The sequence below is a fragment of the Choloepus didactylus genome, chromosome 4, assembly GCF_015220235.1.
Source record: "Choloepus didactylus isolate mChoDid1 chromosome 4, mChoDid1.pri, whole genome shotgun sequence".
NCBI classification, from domain to species: domain Eukaryota; kingdom Metazoa; phylum Chordata; class Mammalia; order Pilosa; family Megalonychidae; genus Choloepus; species Choloepus didactylus.
This window is the reverse complement of record NC_051310.1, coordinates 157,461,663-157,475,645: the sequence shown is the minus strand read 5'-3', so window position 1 is coordinate 157,475,645 and position 13,983 is coordinate 157,461,663. Positions and strand designations below refer to the sequence as shown.

General features: G+C 36.2%; 1 protein-coding gene and 1 pseudogene across 1 annotated transcript in view; one reads left to right on the top strand and one right to left on the bottom strand.

Moving 5' to 3' along the window:
• The window catches only part of RNF212B (ring finger protein 212B), a 91,045-nt gene that overhangs the window by 34,653 nt on the left and 42,409 nt on the right, over positions 1 to 13,983 (bottom strand). The window contains exons 3-4 of the mRNA XM_037834558.1: positions 10,899 to 10,999; positions 143 to 195 (exon numbers count right to left, since the gene is read on the bottom strand). Coding sequence (XP_037690486.1) covers positions 143 to 195; positions 10,899 to 10,998 — 153 coding nt within the window. The 5' untranslated portion in view covers position 10,999. The remainder of the gene's footprint in view (positions 1 to 142; positions 196 to 10,898; positions 11,000 to 13,983) is intronic.
• LOC119532312 lies at positions 1,559 to 2,000 on the top strand (annotated as a pseudogene).

Genomic DNA, 13,983 nt, shown 5'->3' with positions numbered 1-13,983 from the left:
TTCTCTCTCTCTCCCTCTCTTTCTCTCTCTCTCTCATTTCTTTTAAAGTTTCAGCTTATTTATTGATCATCTGTACTTTGGGTAGACTTCCTACAGGCCAAAATGGGATGAGAGGGTTTGTGGCAGGGGGATGAAAACTTACATTATCAGATAGAGCCAGATGCTTGCAGGCAGTTCCACAAACAGCACATTTTTCTGGGGAAAAAAGGGGGGAAAAAGTTTGGTTCTCATGAGCATGAGGTCAGATTTTCCTAAAGTCCATGGCAATAATCAAGGAGGCTAGAAGGAAAAGAAATGGGTTCTTATGAATTTAGTATATTATTGTGTTATAAAAGAATATCACTTTAGATCTGTTCTCTAAGTCAGTTTTTACAAACTAATATGCTGAAGACAAGTAAGGCTTTCATACGGTACCATCACCCTTCTCCCCCTCTCTTTTTAAATTCCCATTTTCTTCTATAAGTGAGAGATAATTCTAATCTCCAGCAGTAGTACTGGAATATATTTACAAGAATACTGGGAAGCTTACAAGAGCATCAATGATCTCAATTCTAAGTTATCCTTTGTTATCTTATCTACTTGACAGCAGACACACGACGGGTACTATAAGAAACTTCCACTTACTTCTGCCCTCTTTCTACTCTGCTAATATTCCTGGATCTTGCTTTGAAGCTCTCCTACTGTCATTTTCTAATCTAAAAGTTGTGAAAATTCAAATTCCTAATCTTTCCTTGTAAATTGGAGTTTTACTGGTAGTGCTGGTTATTTATTAAGATAAATGTCACGTAAGGAGAAAACATCACATGACATGTGCTTCACAGAGACAAAACACTCCAAAGTGAGCTGCTTTTACCATAGTAACCAGCTTTTTATATTATCAGGTAACTTTAAAAGATTATGAAATTCAGAAGATTGTGCAAAGATGGTGCAGTGGGAAGCTCCAGGAATCAGTCCCTCCACCAGAATAACTATCACACAGGCAGGGAATGTCTGAATCAACTATTTTGAAACAAAGAGTTCAGTAGAACACAGTACAGCATCCAGAGAAGAGAAAGAGGAAGAGGCTGGTAAATTACAGTAAATACCAGTAGACTGCTTTCTCATCATGGTGGTTACTATCTCCCAGCCGCCACTCTTGCAGCAGGCAGTAGTGGGGTCTGGCCCTCATGTACTTTGCTGGTGCCAGAAAGGGACATAAAAATCTGCTTCCCCAAGATCCAGGGTGGGCACAGGCTGATTGCTGATCACAACTTCGGATTGCTGGGGGCTCAGCTCTGAGGGCAGACATTGTTCCAACCCATCCCAGACAAAGATGGTAGAGAAGACTTAAAGACAGTACAGTATGCTGGTGGCTGTGTCATGTACATGAGCCCCGCAGGGCTGAGAGGAGACTGAGGCCACAGCTTGAGGGAGGTCCCGGTCCCTCTGCACCTGTGTCTGGCAGAACTGGTGTGAGACAAAGATACAATACTTCCCCACTGACCTGATAATCAAGAGTTTTGGCCGTACCTTTGAGTGCACACCGAGATAGTGTGGAGCCAGACAAAAAGCACAGAATATGATGCCGAAATGGATTAATAAGGAACTTAGTGATTTGTCCATGACCCCTCAGCACAATGTTCTGCAGGTCCAGTTGGAGATATGTTTTATCAGCAAGCCACAATTATGGGACCTAATGACAGCCCATATCAAGGCAGTGTATTCTTTTTGACAATTCATTTTCCTACAGACTACCCCTTCAAACCACCTAAGGTTGCATTTACAACAAGAATTTATCATCCAAACAATAACAGACAAATGGCAGCATTTGTCTCGATATTCTAAGATCACAGTAGTCTCCTGATTTAACTATTTCTAAAGTTCTTTTATCCATTTGTTCACTGCTGTGTGATCCAAACCCAGATAACCCCCTAGTGCCAGAGAGTATATGGATCTATAGAACAGACAGAGATAAGTACAACAGAATATCTCAGGAATGGACTCAGAAGTGTGCCATGTGATGCTACCTTAAAGTCAGAATAACCTGCATTATACCTGGAATAAAATTTAAATTACTGTTTCTTTTTTTATTTTCTTATCTGGCCGCTTCCCTATCAGAATTTATCTTTTTTTTTAATATTCATTTTATTGAGATATATTCATATACCACGCAGTCATACAAAACAAATTGCACATTCGATTGTTCACAGTACCATTACATAGTTGTACATTCATCACCAAAATCAATCCCCGACACCCTCATTACCGCACACACAAAAATAACCAGAATAATAATTAAAGTGAAAAAGAGCAACTAAAGTAAAAAAGAACACTGGGCGCCCTTGTCTGTTTGTTTGTTTGTTTGTTTCCTTCCCCCACCTTTCCACTCATCCATCCACAAACTAGACAAAGGGGAGTGTGATCCCCATGGCCCCCCCAATCCCACTGTCCCCCCTCATAAGCCACATTTTTATACAATTGTCTTCAAGATTCATGGGTTCTGGGTTGTAGTTTGATAGTTTCAGGTATCCACCACCAGCTACCCCAATTCTTTAGAACCTAAAAAGGGTTGTCTATATTGTGCGTAAGAGTGCCCACCAGAGTGACCTCTCAGCTCCTTTTGGAATCTCTCTGCCACTGAAGCTTATTTCATTTCCTTTCACATCCCCCTTTTAGACCTTATCTTTTTTAATTTTATTTTTTGTTTACCTCCATCCATTCATTCACATGCTTATCTGAGAAGACTTAATTTCTTCCAGCTTTGGACAATAACTGCTTTTAGAAACTGCAAAGCAGTTACAAGAGAACAGTTACCCAAGATTCAGAATTCTTTAAAAAATGGAGCATGTGTATTATGTGGCTGATGTCTTCACTCTAACTTGGTTATGAGACTAAAACCATTCCTCACTGCTCTAACATGAAGAAGCCATCTGAGAGGGAGGGAGATTGATGTTCAGTTGTCACATCAAAGGAAGCAGCACTACTCTATAGCGGCATCCATTCTTGTTTAAGCCTTCCATTATTAGAAATGTGAGGTTACATGATAAACTTTATGCTCATATCTGATGTGGCTGGAGAACTGGTATTGAATTTATAGTATCAGCAGAACAGAAAATGTGATGTATTTTATGCATGTCAATAAAGGAATGACCTGTTCTTGTTCTACAGAGAATGGAAATTGGAAGTCAAATACCCTTTGTATTCCAAAATAGGGTCTCAAACATTTTGTAATTTTCATTTAAATTGTTAGGAAGCTTGGAGCTATAAGTTAATCTATCTTCCAATACACTGTTTAATACAGCACTGAATAAATGATGCAAGCTGTCAATGGATGAGTGATCAACTAATAGCTCTGCTAACAATGGATTTATTTTTCTTCAATAAAGTTGCATAAACAAAAAAAAAAAAGAAAGTATGCTTCCTCAAAACTATGGAGAACAGTTGAAAGGCTGTATTTTGCTGGGTGGGTCAAGAAAGCTTAGCTTTGGGGAGCCATGGAAGAAGCTCTTGAGCCCTTCTTGGCCCTTCACTCATCCCCTTACCAGGGCAGTTTGGAGCCTGCCATGGTCCCTTTGTGGGTCCCTGGACTTCTTCCGGATGGGAAAGACTGATTTGGAAAACTCCTCTCTGGTGTGCCCCTCCCTGCCAACCACCCCAAATTTGCTCTCCAGGCAAAAGCAGCTAGAGACAATGAAAGCAGTGTAAGAAACAATTGAGGTGGATGGCCTGAGACAAAGGCTTACCTGCTTTAAGTCTGACAGTGGAACACCTGAGAGAGGGAGAAGGTCTGTCTCCTAGAAGGTAGAGGGGCATTCAAATTCCTGTAAACCTGGGAACTCCTAAGGCCACTAGCAAGCACTGACACAGGACCAGAAAAGACAGGAAGGATCCTGCACTTTGCATTCACCTTGGGTGGGACCTTTCTGATAGCAGGGCTGACACTCTAGAAAATCTCTGTCATATCATCAACCGGTTATAAACTCAAGAAAGAGACACCTCTGAGAATAAATCCCAGAGTTAACATTTTAAAATATTAAAATGTACAGTACACCACAAAAGATTACAAGGCTAACAAAGAAATATGAAACAATGGCCTATCCAAAGGAAAAGGATAAAAATCCAGAAAACATCAACAAAGAAGAATAGACTGTGGCATACCAGACAAAGGCTTCAAAAAAATGATACTCAGAATGCTCAAGGAGGCAAAATAAAATAGAGGGAGAGAACTAAAAAAAAGATATCAGGGAAACAATGAATGGACAATATGAGAATCTCAATAAAAAGATAGAAATTTTAAAAAGGAACTAAATAGAACTACTGGAGTTGAAGACCACAAAAAGTGAAATGAAAAATTCCTAGGAAGATTTCAACTGTAAATTGGAACTGGCAAAACAATCAGTGAACTTGCAAACAAGACAACTGAAATGAGTCAGGCCAAGGAGCAGAAAGAAAAAAGAACTTAAAAGCAAAAATAGCCCAATAAACCTCTGGGATACCATCAAACAAATAAATATATACATTGGGGGGGGGTCCCAGAAGGAGAAAAAAAGAAAGGGGCAGAAGGAATATTGAAAGAAATATTGACAAAAAACTTCCCAAACTTAGCAAAAGAATGAATATATCCAAGAAGCCCATAGAACATCAAACAGGATAAACCTGGAGAAAAATATGCTCCATCAAATACTGATCAAACAGTTGAATGCAAATGACAAGGAGAGAGTTCTGAAAGCCTCAAGAGAAAAAGCAACATGTCATGTACAAGGGAGTCCCAATTAGATTAAGTGTCAATTTTGCATCAGAAACCATGGAGGAAAGAAGACAGTGAGTTGAAATACTTAAAATCCTGAAAGAAAACATGTGCCAACCAAGACTTTTATATTAGGTGAGATTTTCTTTCAAAAATGAGGGAGAGTTAAACAAAAGCTGAGAGAGTTCATCACCACTAGAACTGCCCTATAAGCAATGCTAAGGGGAATTCTTCAGACCAAAAGGAAAGGACACTAGACAGTGGGTCAAAGCAGAATAAAGAAATAAGGACTCTGATAAAGGTAACCATTTGGGTAATTATAAATGCCAGTACTACTGTATTGTATTTTTTGGCATGTAACTCTACTTCTTATTTCCTACAGTTGCTATAATGCAAATGCATAAAAAGTAATGATAAATCTATGGTTTTGGACATATAATGTACAAAGATATAACTTGTAACAAGTTCAAAAAAAGGTGGGGTATGGTGGGGTAAAGCAGAAGTGTATGTGTATGCTATTGAAATCAAGTTGGTATCAAATCAAATATAATTGTTATATATTTATGATGTTAAATTTTAACCCTATGGTAATCACAATGAAAATATATGAAAAATATATTCAGATAGAAATGATAAAGGACTCAATATGGTACAATACAAAAAAATCAAATATATATAAAAATAATCATTAACAGAAGAATTGAGGGACAGAAAAGGTTTAAGACTTACAAAGACTAAATATCAAAATAGCAGCAAAAAAGTCCTGCACTATCAGTAGTGACTTTAAATGTAAATGGATTAAATTTTCCAGTCAAAAGTCAGAGATTGGTAGAGTGGATTAAAAAAGCATGACCCAGCTATATGCTGTCTACAAAAGACTCACCTTAAATTCAAAGACATAAGTAGTTAGGAGGTGAAAGGATGGAAAAAATATATACCATGAAAGTAGTAACCAAAAGAAAGCTGGGGTAGCTATACTAATATTATATAAAATAGACTTAAAGTCAAAAACAGTTACAAGGGACAAAGATGGTCATTATATACTGTTAAAGGGACAATTCAACAAGAAGAGGTAATAATTATAAATATATATGCACCTAACAGCAGAGCTCCAAAATAAATGAAGCAAATACTGACAGATTTGAAGGAAGAAATTGATGCTTCCACATTAATAGTAGGAAACTTTAACACACCACTTTCAGTATTGGATAGACATCTAAATAGAAGATCAATAAGGAAATACAAGACTTGACCAATACTCTATACCTAACAGGCATATACAGAACTTTACCCAAAACAACAAAATACATATTTCTCTCAAGTGCACATGGATCATTTTTCCAGGACAGGCCATATCTTAGATAACAAAACAAGTCTCAATAAATTTTAAAAGATTGAAATCATATACTGCATCTTCTCTGACCACAATGGAATGAAATTAGAAATCAATAACAGAGAGCCAAATGAAAAATTCACAAATACGCGGAAATTAAACAACATACTCTTGAACAACCAATGGGGTAAAGAGGAAATCACAAAGGAAATTAGGGAATATCTTGAGGTGAATGAAAATAAAAATGTAACATACCAAAACTTACAAGATTCAGCAAAGACAGTTCTTAGAGGGAAATTTATAGCTCTAAATTCAGAAATTTAAAAAAGAAACATTTTAAATCAGAGACCTAACTTGAAAACTGGAGGACCTAGAAAAAGAAGAGCATATTAAACACAAAGAGGGAGTTAAAGAACAAAGATTAGGGTGGATCAATGAAGTAGAGAATTAAACAATAGGGAAAAACAACAGAACTAAAAGTTGGTTCTTTGAAACGATCAATAAAATTGAAAACATTTACCTAGACTGACAAAGAAAAAAAGAGAGAGGACACAAATGACTAAAACAGGAAACGAAAAGGGGGACATAATTACCAACCCCACTGAAATATAAATGTATGATAAGAGGATGCTATGAACAACTCTATGCCAACAAATTAGATAACCTAGATGAAATGGACAAATTCCTATAAACACACAAACTACCTACCACAATTCCAGAAGAGACAGACCTCAACAAATTAGTAACTAGAAAAGAGATTAAATCAGTAACCAAAAATCTCCTAGCAAAGAAAAGTTCAGGATTGGATGGCTTCACAAGGGAATTTTATCAAACATTACAAGAAGAATTAACACCAATCCTGCTCAAACTCTTCAAAAAAACTTAAAAGGAGGGAACACTCCCTAATTCATTCTGAGGCCAACATCACCCTCATACAAAAGCCAGATAAAGACACCAGAAAAAGAAAACATTTCAGACCAGTATCTCTTATGAATATAAATGCAAAAATCTTCAACAAAATGCTAGCAAACTGAGTTTAACAGCACATTAAAAGAATTATACACCATAATCAAGTGGCATTTATCCCAGGTATGCAAAGGTGGCTCTATATAAGAAAATCAATGTGTAACATACCACATTAATATAATGAAGGAAAAAAAAAAAACTGGCAATCATTTCCATTGACATACAAAAAGGCATTTGACAAAACCCAGGACCCCTTCTTGATAAAAACACTTAGAAATCTAGGAATAAAATAAACTTCCTCAACATGATAAATGGTATATATGAGAAACCCACAGCTAACAGCCTACTTAATGGTGAGAGGCTGAAATCTTTCCCCTAAGATCAGGTACAAGACAATGATACCTGCCATCACCACTGTTATTCAGCATTGTACTGGAAGTTCTAGCCAGAGCAATTAGGCAAGAAAAAGAAATAAAGGCATCCAAGTAGGAAAGGAAGAAGTAAAACTTTCCCTATTTACTGATGACATGCTCCTATATACAGAAAATCCTGAAAAATCCACAAGAAAGTTCCTAGGGCTTATAAATAAATTCATCAAAATGTCAAGGTACAAGATCAACACCCCAAAATCAGTAGCATTTCTATATATTAGCCATGAACAATCAGGAGAGGAAAACAAGAAATAATTTCATCATTCCATAAAAGAATCAAATATCTAGGAATAAATCTAACCAAGGATGTAAAGGACCTATACATAGAAAACTACAAAACATTGCTAAAAGAAACCAAAGAAGACCTAAATAAATGGAAGGACAATCCATATTCATGGATGGGAAGACTAAATATTGTTAAGATATCAATTCTACCCAAAGCAATTTACAGATTCAACACAATCCCATCAAAATTCTAACAACTTTCTTTGCAGAAATGGAAAAGGCAATCAGCAAATTTACATGGAAGTGTAAGGGGCCCCAAATAGCCAAAGCCATTTAGAAAAAGAAGAATGAAGTTAAAGGACTTACACTTCCTGATCTTAAAATTATTACAAAGCCACAGTAATCAAAATAGCATGGTACTGGCACAAGGACAGACATACAAACCAATGTAATCGAATTGAGAGCTCAGAAATCAACCTTTACATTTATGGCCAACTGATTTTTTTTTAATAAATTGAGCATTATAGAGAGTTCAAAACTTTGGCAAAACTGATTTTTTATAAAGGAGCAAAGACCACTCAACTGATCTCTTCAACAAATGATGCTGGGAAAATTGGATCTCCATTTGCAGAAGAATGAAGGTTGATCCCTACCTCAAGGTATATATAAAAATTCATTCAAAATGGATCAAAGACCCAAATATAAGAGCAAGAAGTATAAAACTCCTTTAAAAAATGTAGGGAAGCATCTTCAGGACCATGTGTTAGGCAATGGTTTCTTAGTCTTTACACCCAAAGCACAAGCAACAAACAAAAAAATAGATAAATGGGACCTACTCAAAATTAGAAACTTTTGTGCATGAAAGGACTTTATCATGAATGTAAAATTACAACCTACACAACTGGAGAAAATATTGGAAACCACATATATGATAAGGGTTAAAGATCCATAATATATAAAGAAATCTCTTCAACTCAACAATAAAAAGACAATCCAATGGAAAAAAAAAAATGGGCAAAAGACTTGAATACACATTTCTCCAAACAAGATATACAAATGGCCAAAAAGCACATGAAAAGATGCTCAACATCATTAGCCATTAGGGAAATGCAAGTCAAAGCCACAATAAGACACCACTTCACACTCACTAGAATGAGTACTGTTTAAAATATGGAAAATTACAAGTGTTAGAGAGGATGCAGAGAAATAGGAATACTCATTCACTGCTGGGGGGAATGAAATAGCGCAGCCGTTGTGGAAGACAGTTTGGCAATTCCTCAGAAAGTTAAGTATAGAATTATCACATGACTTGGCAATCCCACTTCTAGGTATATACCCAAAAGAACTGAAAGCAAGGACTCAAACAGACATCCACACACCAATATTCAAAACAGCATTATTCACAATTGCTAAAATATGGAAGCAACCCAAGTGTCCATCAATCAATAAATGGATATACAAAATGTGGTAAATACATACAATGGAATATTATTCAGCCCTAAAAAGGAATGAAGTTCCAATATATGTAACAACATGGATGAACCTTGAAGACATCATGTTGAGTGAAGTAAGCCAGACACTAAAGGACAACTATTGTATAATCTCACTGATATGAAATAATTAGAATAATCAAACTCATAGAGTCAGAATCTAGAACACAGGCTACCAGGAGACAAGGTGGGGTAGGGAATAGGGAATTAAGTCTTAAAATATAGAGAGTTTCTATTTGGGATGATGGAAAACTTTTGTTAATGGATGGTAATGATGGTAGCACAAAACCGTGAACATAATTAAGAGTACTGAATTATATATTTGAATGGGGTTTAATGGGGGAGATTTTAGGTTGTTTATATATTACTAGAATAAATTTACTTTAAAAATCCATGGAAATGCTCAACACAACAGTGCACCCTAAGTTAAACATGGACTACAGTTAATAGTAAAATTATTAAAATGTGCTTTCATCAATTGTAACAGATGTACCACACCAATGCAAGGTGTTTATAATGGGGTGTTACATGGGAATCCTGTATTTTATGCATGATTATTCTGTAAATGCACATCTTCTCTAATAAAAAAGGAAAAAGATCATGAAATTCAAACAGAGAAAAATGCTTCTCAAGAGGCTGCCTAACACGATAGTTCTTTCCTTGGGGACTAAAGATTTTTCCCAGTCTGTCTTTCATATTAGTGCCAGAGTAAGCTATCAAGTGCAAATCATTCTTTAAGAAAAACAAACAAACAAACTCCCTAGCTCTCCTTCACCTACAGGATAAAGTTCAGATTCTTTAGCTTGGTATATAGAGTCTTGCATCATTTGGCCACTGTCCATCTCTCTAGTATCATCTCTCATCATTTCTTACCTTATTCTTTACGTTCTACCAGTTCCCCTGCACTATGGTTTCATAATGTGGGAGGCCCCTTCGCATACTGTTCTCTTAAACTAAAATGTTCTTCACTGTTGCATCCACTTGGCAAATGCCACTTTACTGTTCAAAGCCTTGTTGAAGCAGTACCTCTTCTGTGAAGTCTTCCCTGATAAAAGCATACTACCTCAAGACCCTCTTCTGGACTATTTCCACACCTTGTTAATTATTCTAGCATTAAAAAAAAAAAAAAACCTTATAGTCAAGTCCTATTTCTAAGACTTTATATCTGTGAGAACTTGTTCAAATCACTTATGTTATCTGAACCAATTTCCTCATTTGTAAATGGGTCTATTAATAACCTACTGGGATTGTGGTGAAGATTACATAAAATTGGTACATGTGAAAATGCTTTTTAAACTGCAAAGGTATCATCATCATCATCATCACCATCACCATCTCATTTCTAATCAAATTGACTTCACTGGCCAGACCACTTTCCATTAGAAATGGATCTTGATATCAACTGCAATTCCCCTCATTCCTATTCATTATTCTTATTCTTTATGTTTTCCCCTGATCAGTGTGATCCCTTGTGGCTTTACCTGACTGAGACTTCAAAACACTGATGAGTACCTTTTGACATTCAAGTAATAGACATTCCATTTTTAAAATCATTCCGTATTAACGGATTCCTCCGATTTCCATAATCGATAGTTTCCTACAATACCTACACCACCATTGTCTACTAAGTGATATTTTTTATCATAAGTCACACAGAAAAATTGCTAATCATTATTCCTAGATTAAACACATTTTTGCCTGAATCTTAAAACATTTAAATTACTCACCCAGAGTCACACATTTTTTACAGAAAATATGGCCACAGCTCGTGACAAAGAAATGGGCCCCATCTTTTCGGAAACACTGGTTGCAATGAAACCAATCCATTCTAGAGAAGATAAAGAGAAAAAGTGAAAATAACTTGGCCATAACATAATTACAGTTGTTTCAAAATCTATTTAACAATGTTTGCTTAGCTTCTGAAAGCTTTTTGGGATGTGGACATATTGTGGATACTCTGATTGGTTATAAGGAAGACTATATCTACCTCTGAAGTGAACAAACAGACAGTAGACTGTGTTATACTATTTTTTTAAGGAAAAAATTTGTACATTTGGAAACTTAATAGAAAGACAGTGGTAAGATTTTTTCGAGCTGTGGGATTATGAGTATTTGTGTGTATGTGTATGTTTTGCCTTTGTATTTTTTTTGTTTCTCAAGTTTTCTGTATTAATTCATGTACCAATTTGTAATTGGAAAAATACAATACATAAAAAAATAAAAAAAAGAATCATCCATTTATTTTCTCATAGTTTCCTGTGATACATGGAGGGATGGAGGGAGAAGGAGATGGTGGACTAGATACAGAAGATCAAATTTTAGCCACTTGGGGCACATTTTATCTAAGGGAAATGGGTTTAGTGAATGATTGTGTGGTCTCAGTTTGTCCACTTCCCCTTCTATTCTACAGAAACTTAGAATAATACATCCAGAAGAGACCCATAATTGAGAATCATTTAATGTTTTGCTCAAACCCACCATTTTTTTCAAAAGACGTAACTGATGCTCACTGATTTTAAATAATTTGTCCAAAATACATTTTTAATTAGTAGTAATTCTGGGATTAGAGCCCAAGTCTCCTGATTCCCTGTACAAAATTCTTGCTACCACATTAAGCAAGCCTTGTGTTAGACATGGCAACCATACATCCCATATTTTCCAACAATACCAATTTCATATAATTTGTTAAATGTATAACTAAATACATATGACTTTGTAATTAGTTCGTAAGTATAATGAATTCATGTTTCACTTAATGAGTACGCTACTGAAGAATGTACTAGTCATTAATTTGATTTCCTTTAAAATCAAATCAGATAATCTAATAAGAACAGATAAACTATGGAGGGTAATCTCAATGTTATGGGAATGCTCAGGAATGATTATGGTTTGTAAACTTTCTTGGATATAGTAAGATCATGTTGGAAGCAATAGAGTTATTTTAGGTTTTTTTTTCTCTTATTCCTTTGTTTTCTTAGGGGTTGTTAATTTTCTTGGGGTATGGTAGGAACATGTTGGAAGCAATGTAGTTATTTTAGATTATTTGTTTTTCTTACTCCTCTGTTTGGACATGGTTTATTAATTTTCTTGGGGTATGGTAGGAACATATTGGAAGCAAAGTAATTATTTTAGGTTATTTGTTTTCCTTAATCCATTGCTTTGTTTGAAATGTTGTGGGGTTTTTTTGGTTGTTGTTTGCCTGTTTGTTTTTAACTTTTTGATAAACAAAGTTAAAAAATTGAAAAAAAAATCAGTAGAAAAATGGGAGTAAAAACTAAATGACAAATAGGGTGGGATGGGGGGATGGTTTGGGTATTCTCTTTTCACTTTTATTTTTTATTCTTATTCTGATTCTTTCTGATGTAAGGAAAATGTTCAGAAATAGATTGTGGTGATGAACGCATAACTATATGATCATACTGTGAACAGCTGATTGTATACCATGGATGACTGTATGATTTGTGAATATATTTCAATAAAACTGAATTAAAAAAAAAACAAAAAAAAATCAAATCAGAAAAATAGTTAAAACAAGGTGATTTTTTTCCTCACCTTTGTGTTTAAAAAGAAATTTTAAGTAGTTACAGAGAGGTTTGCTAAATGAATGATGCCTGGTTTGCACCACACTTTAACGTTTTGTCACAGAAGGTGAGCTTCACCATAAAATTTTACTCAATAAACTGTTCAATGCAGAAGTATCCATAGTTAGTGCCATGAGCTTCAAATTTCTATCTGTTGCTGACGATTTTCTAACTACTACAGGAATTGGGTCTAAAGAAGCTCCTGAAAGGGCCCCTGGTTGATTTAAGGGCAGCAACAACAATTTTCATCAAATTGGTTGGCTGGACGAACTCTTTATGACAAGGGCAGGTAACAGGGTTTGCGATTAAGACGACCCTCTGAGGGCAAACCTTTCCCGTTCTGTAGGGGTGATGGGACTCAGCAGAATCTCAAATTTCCCGTAAGTTATTTTCTAGCTATGTTCCCTACCCACTTGGTTTCTGTGATCCCAAAAGCTCTCTGATCTCACCGAACTCATACAGTTCCCCTCACAGAACTGAAAATGGCGGGAAAGTAAGTAGCCGTCCTGGCGCAAGGCTGAGGCAAGAGACTGACGTGCCCCGCGCGCCAGGCGCGCGGCGTGGGCGTGGCCTGCGGCAGCGCTCTAGGGAACCGCAGCGTTTCCCTCAGCCGCACCCTGGGGGCCGGGGGGCCGAGGGGCCACTGCTGCGGCTTGAAAGGGGCATTTCTTAATAGCCCAGGAAAACCCACCACGTTTAAAGATTGGGACCAAATAATGACTATGTTCTGTATCCATACATGCTACGATGGAAGGAAAAATATGAAAATGAAGCTAATAATGTCCTTCTAGACAATGAGAACGTGGTGGAAAAATGTGGTCACAAAGGGGATGGAAACATTAACCTAATATTTTAAGATAATTTTAAAATTTTTTAAATAAAATAACTGTTTTGTAACACCAGCATATTCAAAAAGAGTAAAGTTCAAAAGTGGTATGGATATCAAAGGAGAACTAACAGATCTAAGAAAAAAAATTTTATACGTTTTTAAACTTTGTGGTTGCTTGAAGATGTATGTACCTCAGAAAAACATGTTCCTAAACCTAATCTATTCCTGTGGATGTGAAGCTTTTAATGAGGTTACTTCCGTTAAAGTGTGGCCCACTTGGACCAGGATGGGTCTTAATGCTATGGAGTCCTTTATAAGAGAATGAAACTGAGGAAGAAAGCCACAGAGGGAGCAGCCAGAAGCTGAGCATCAATGGAAGGTGGAGGAGACGGGAGAGACTGG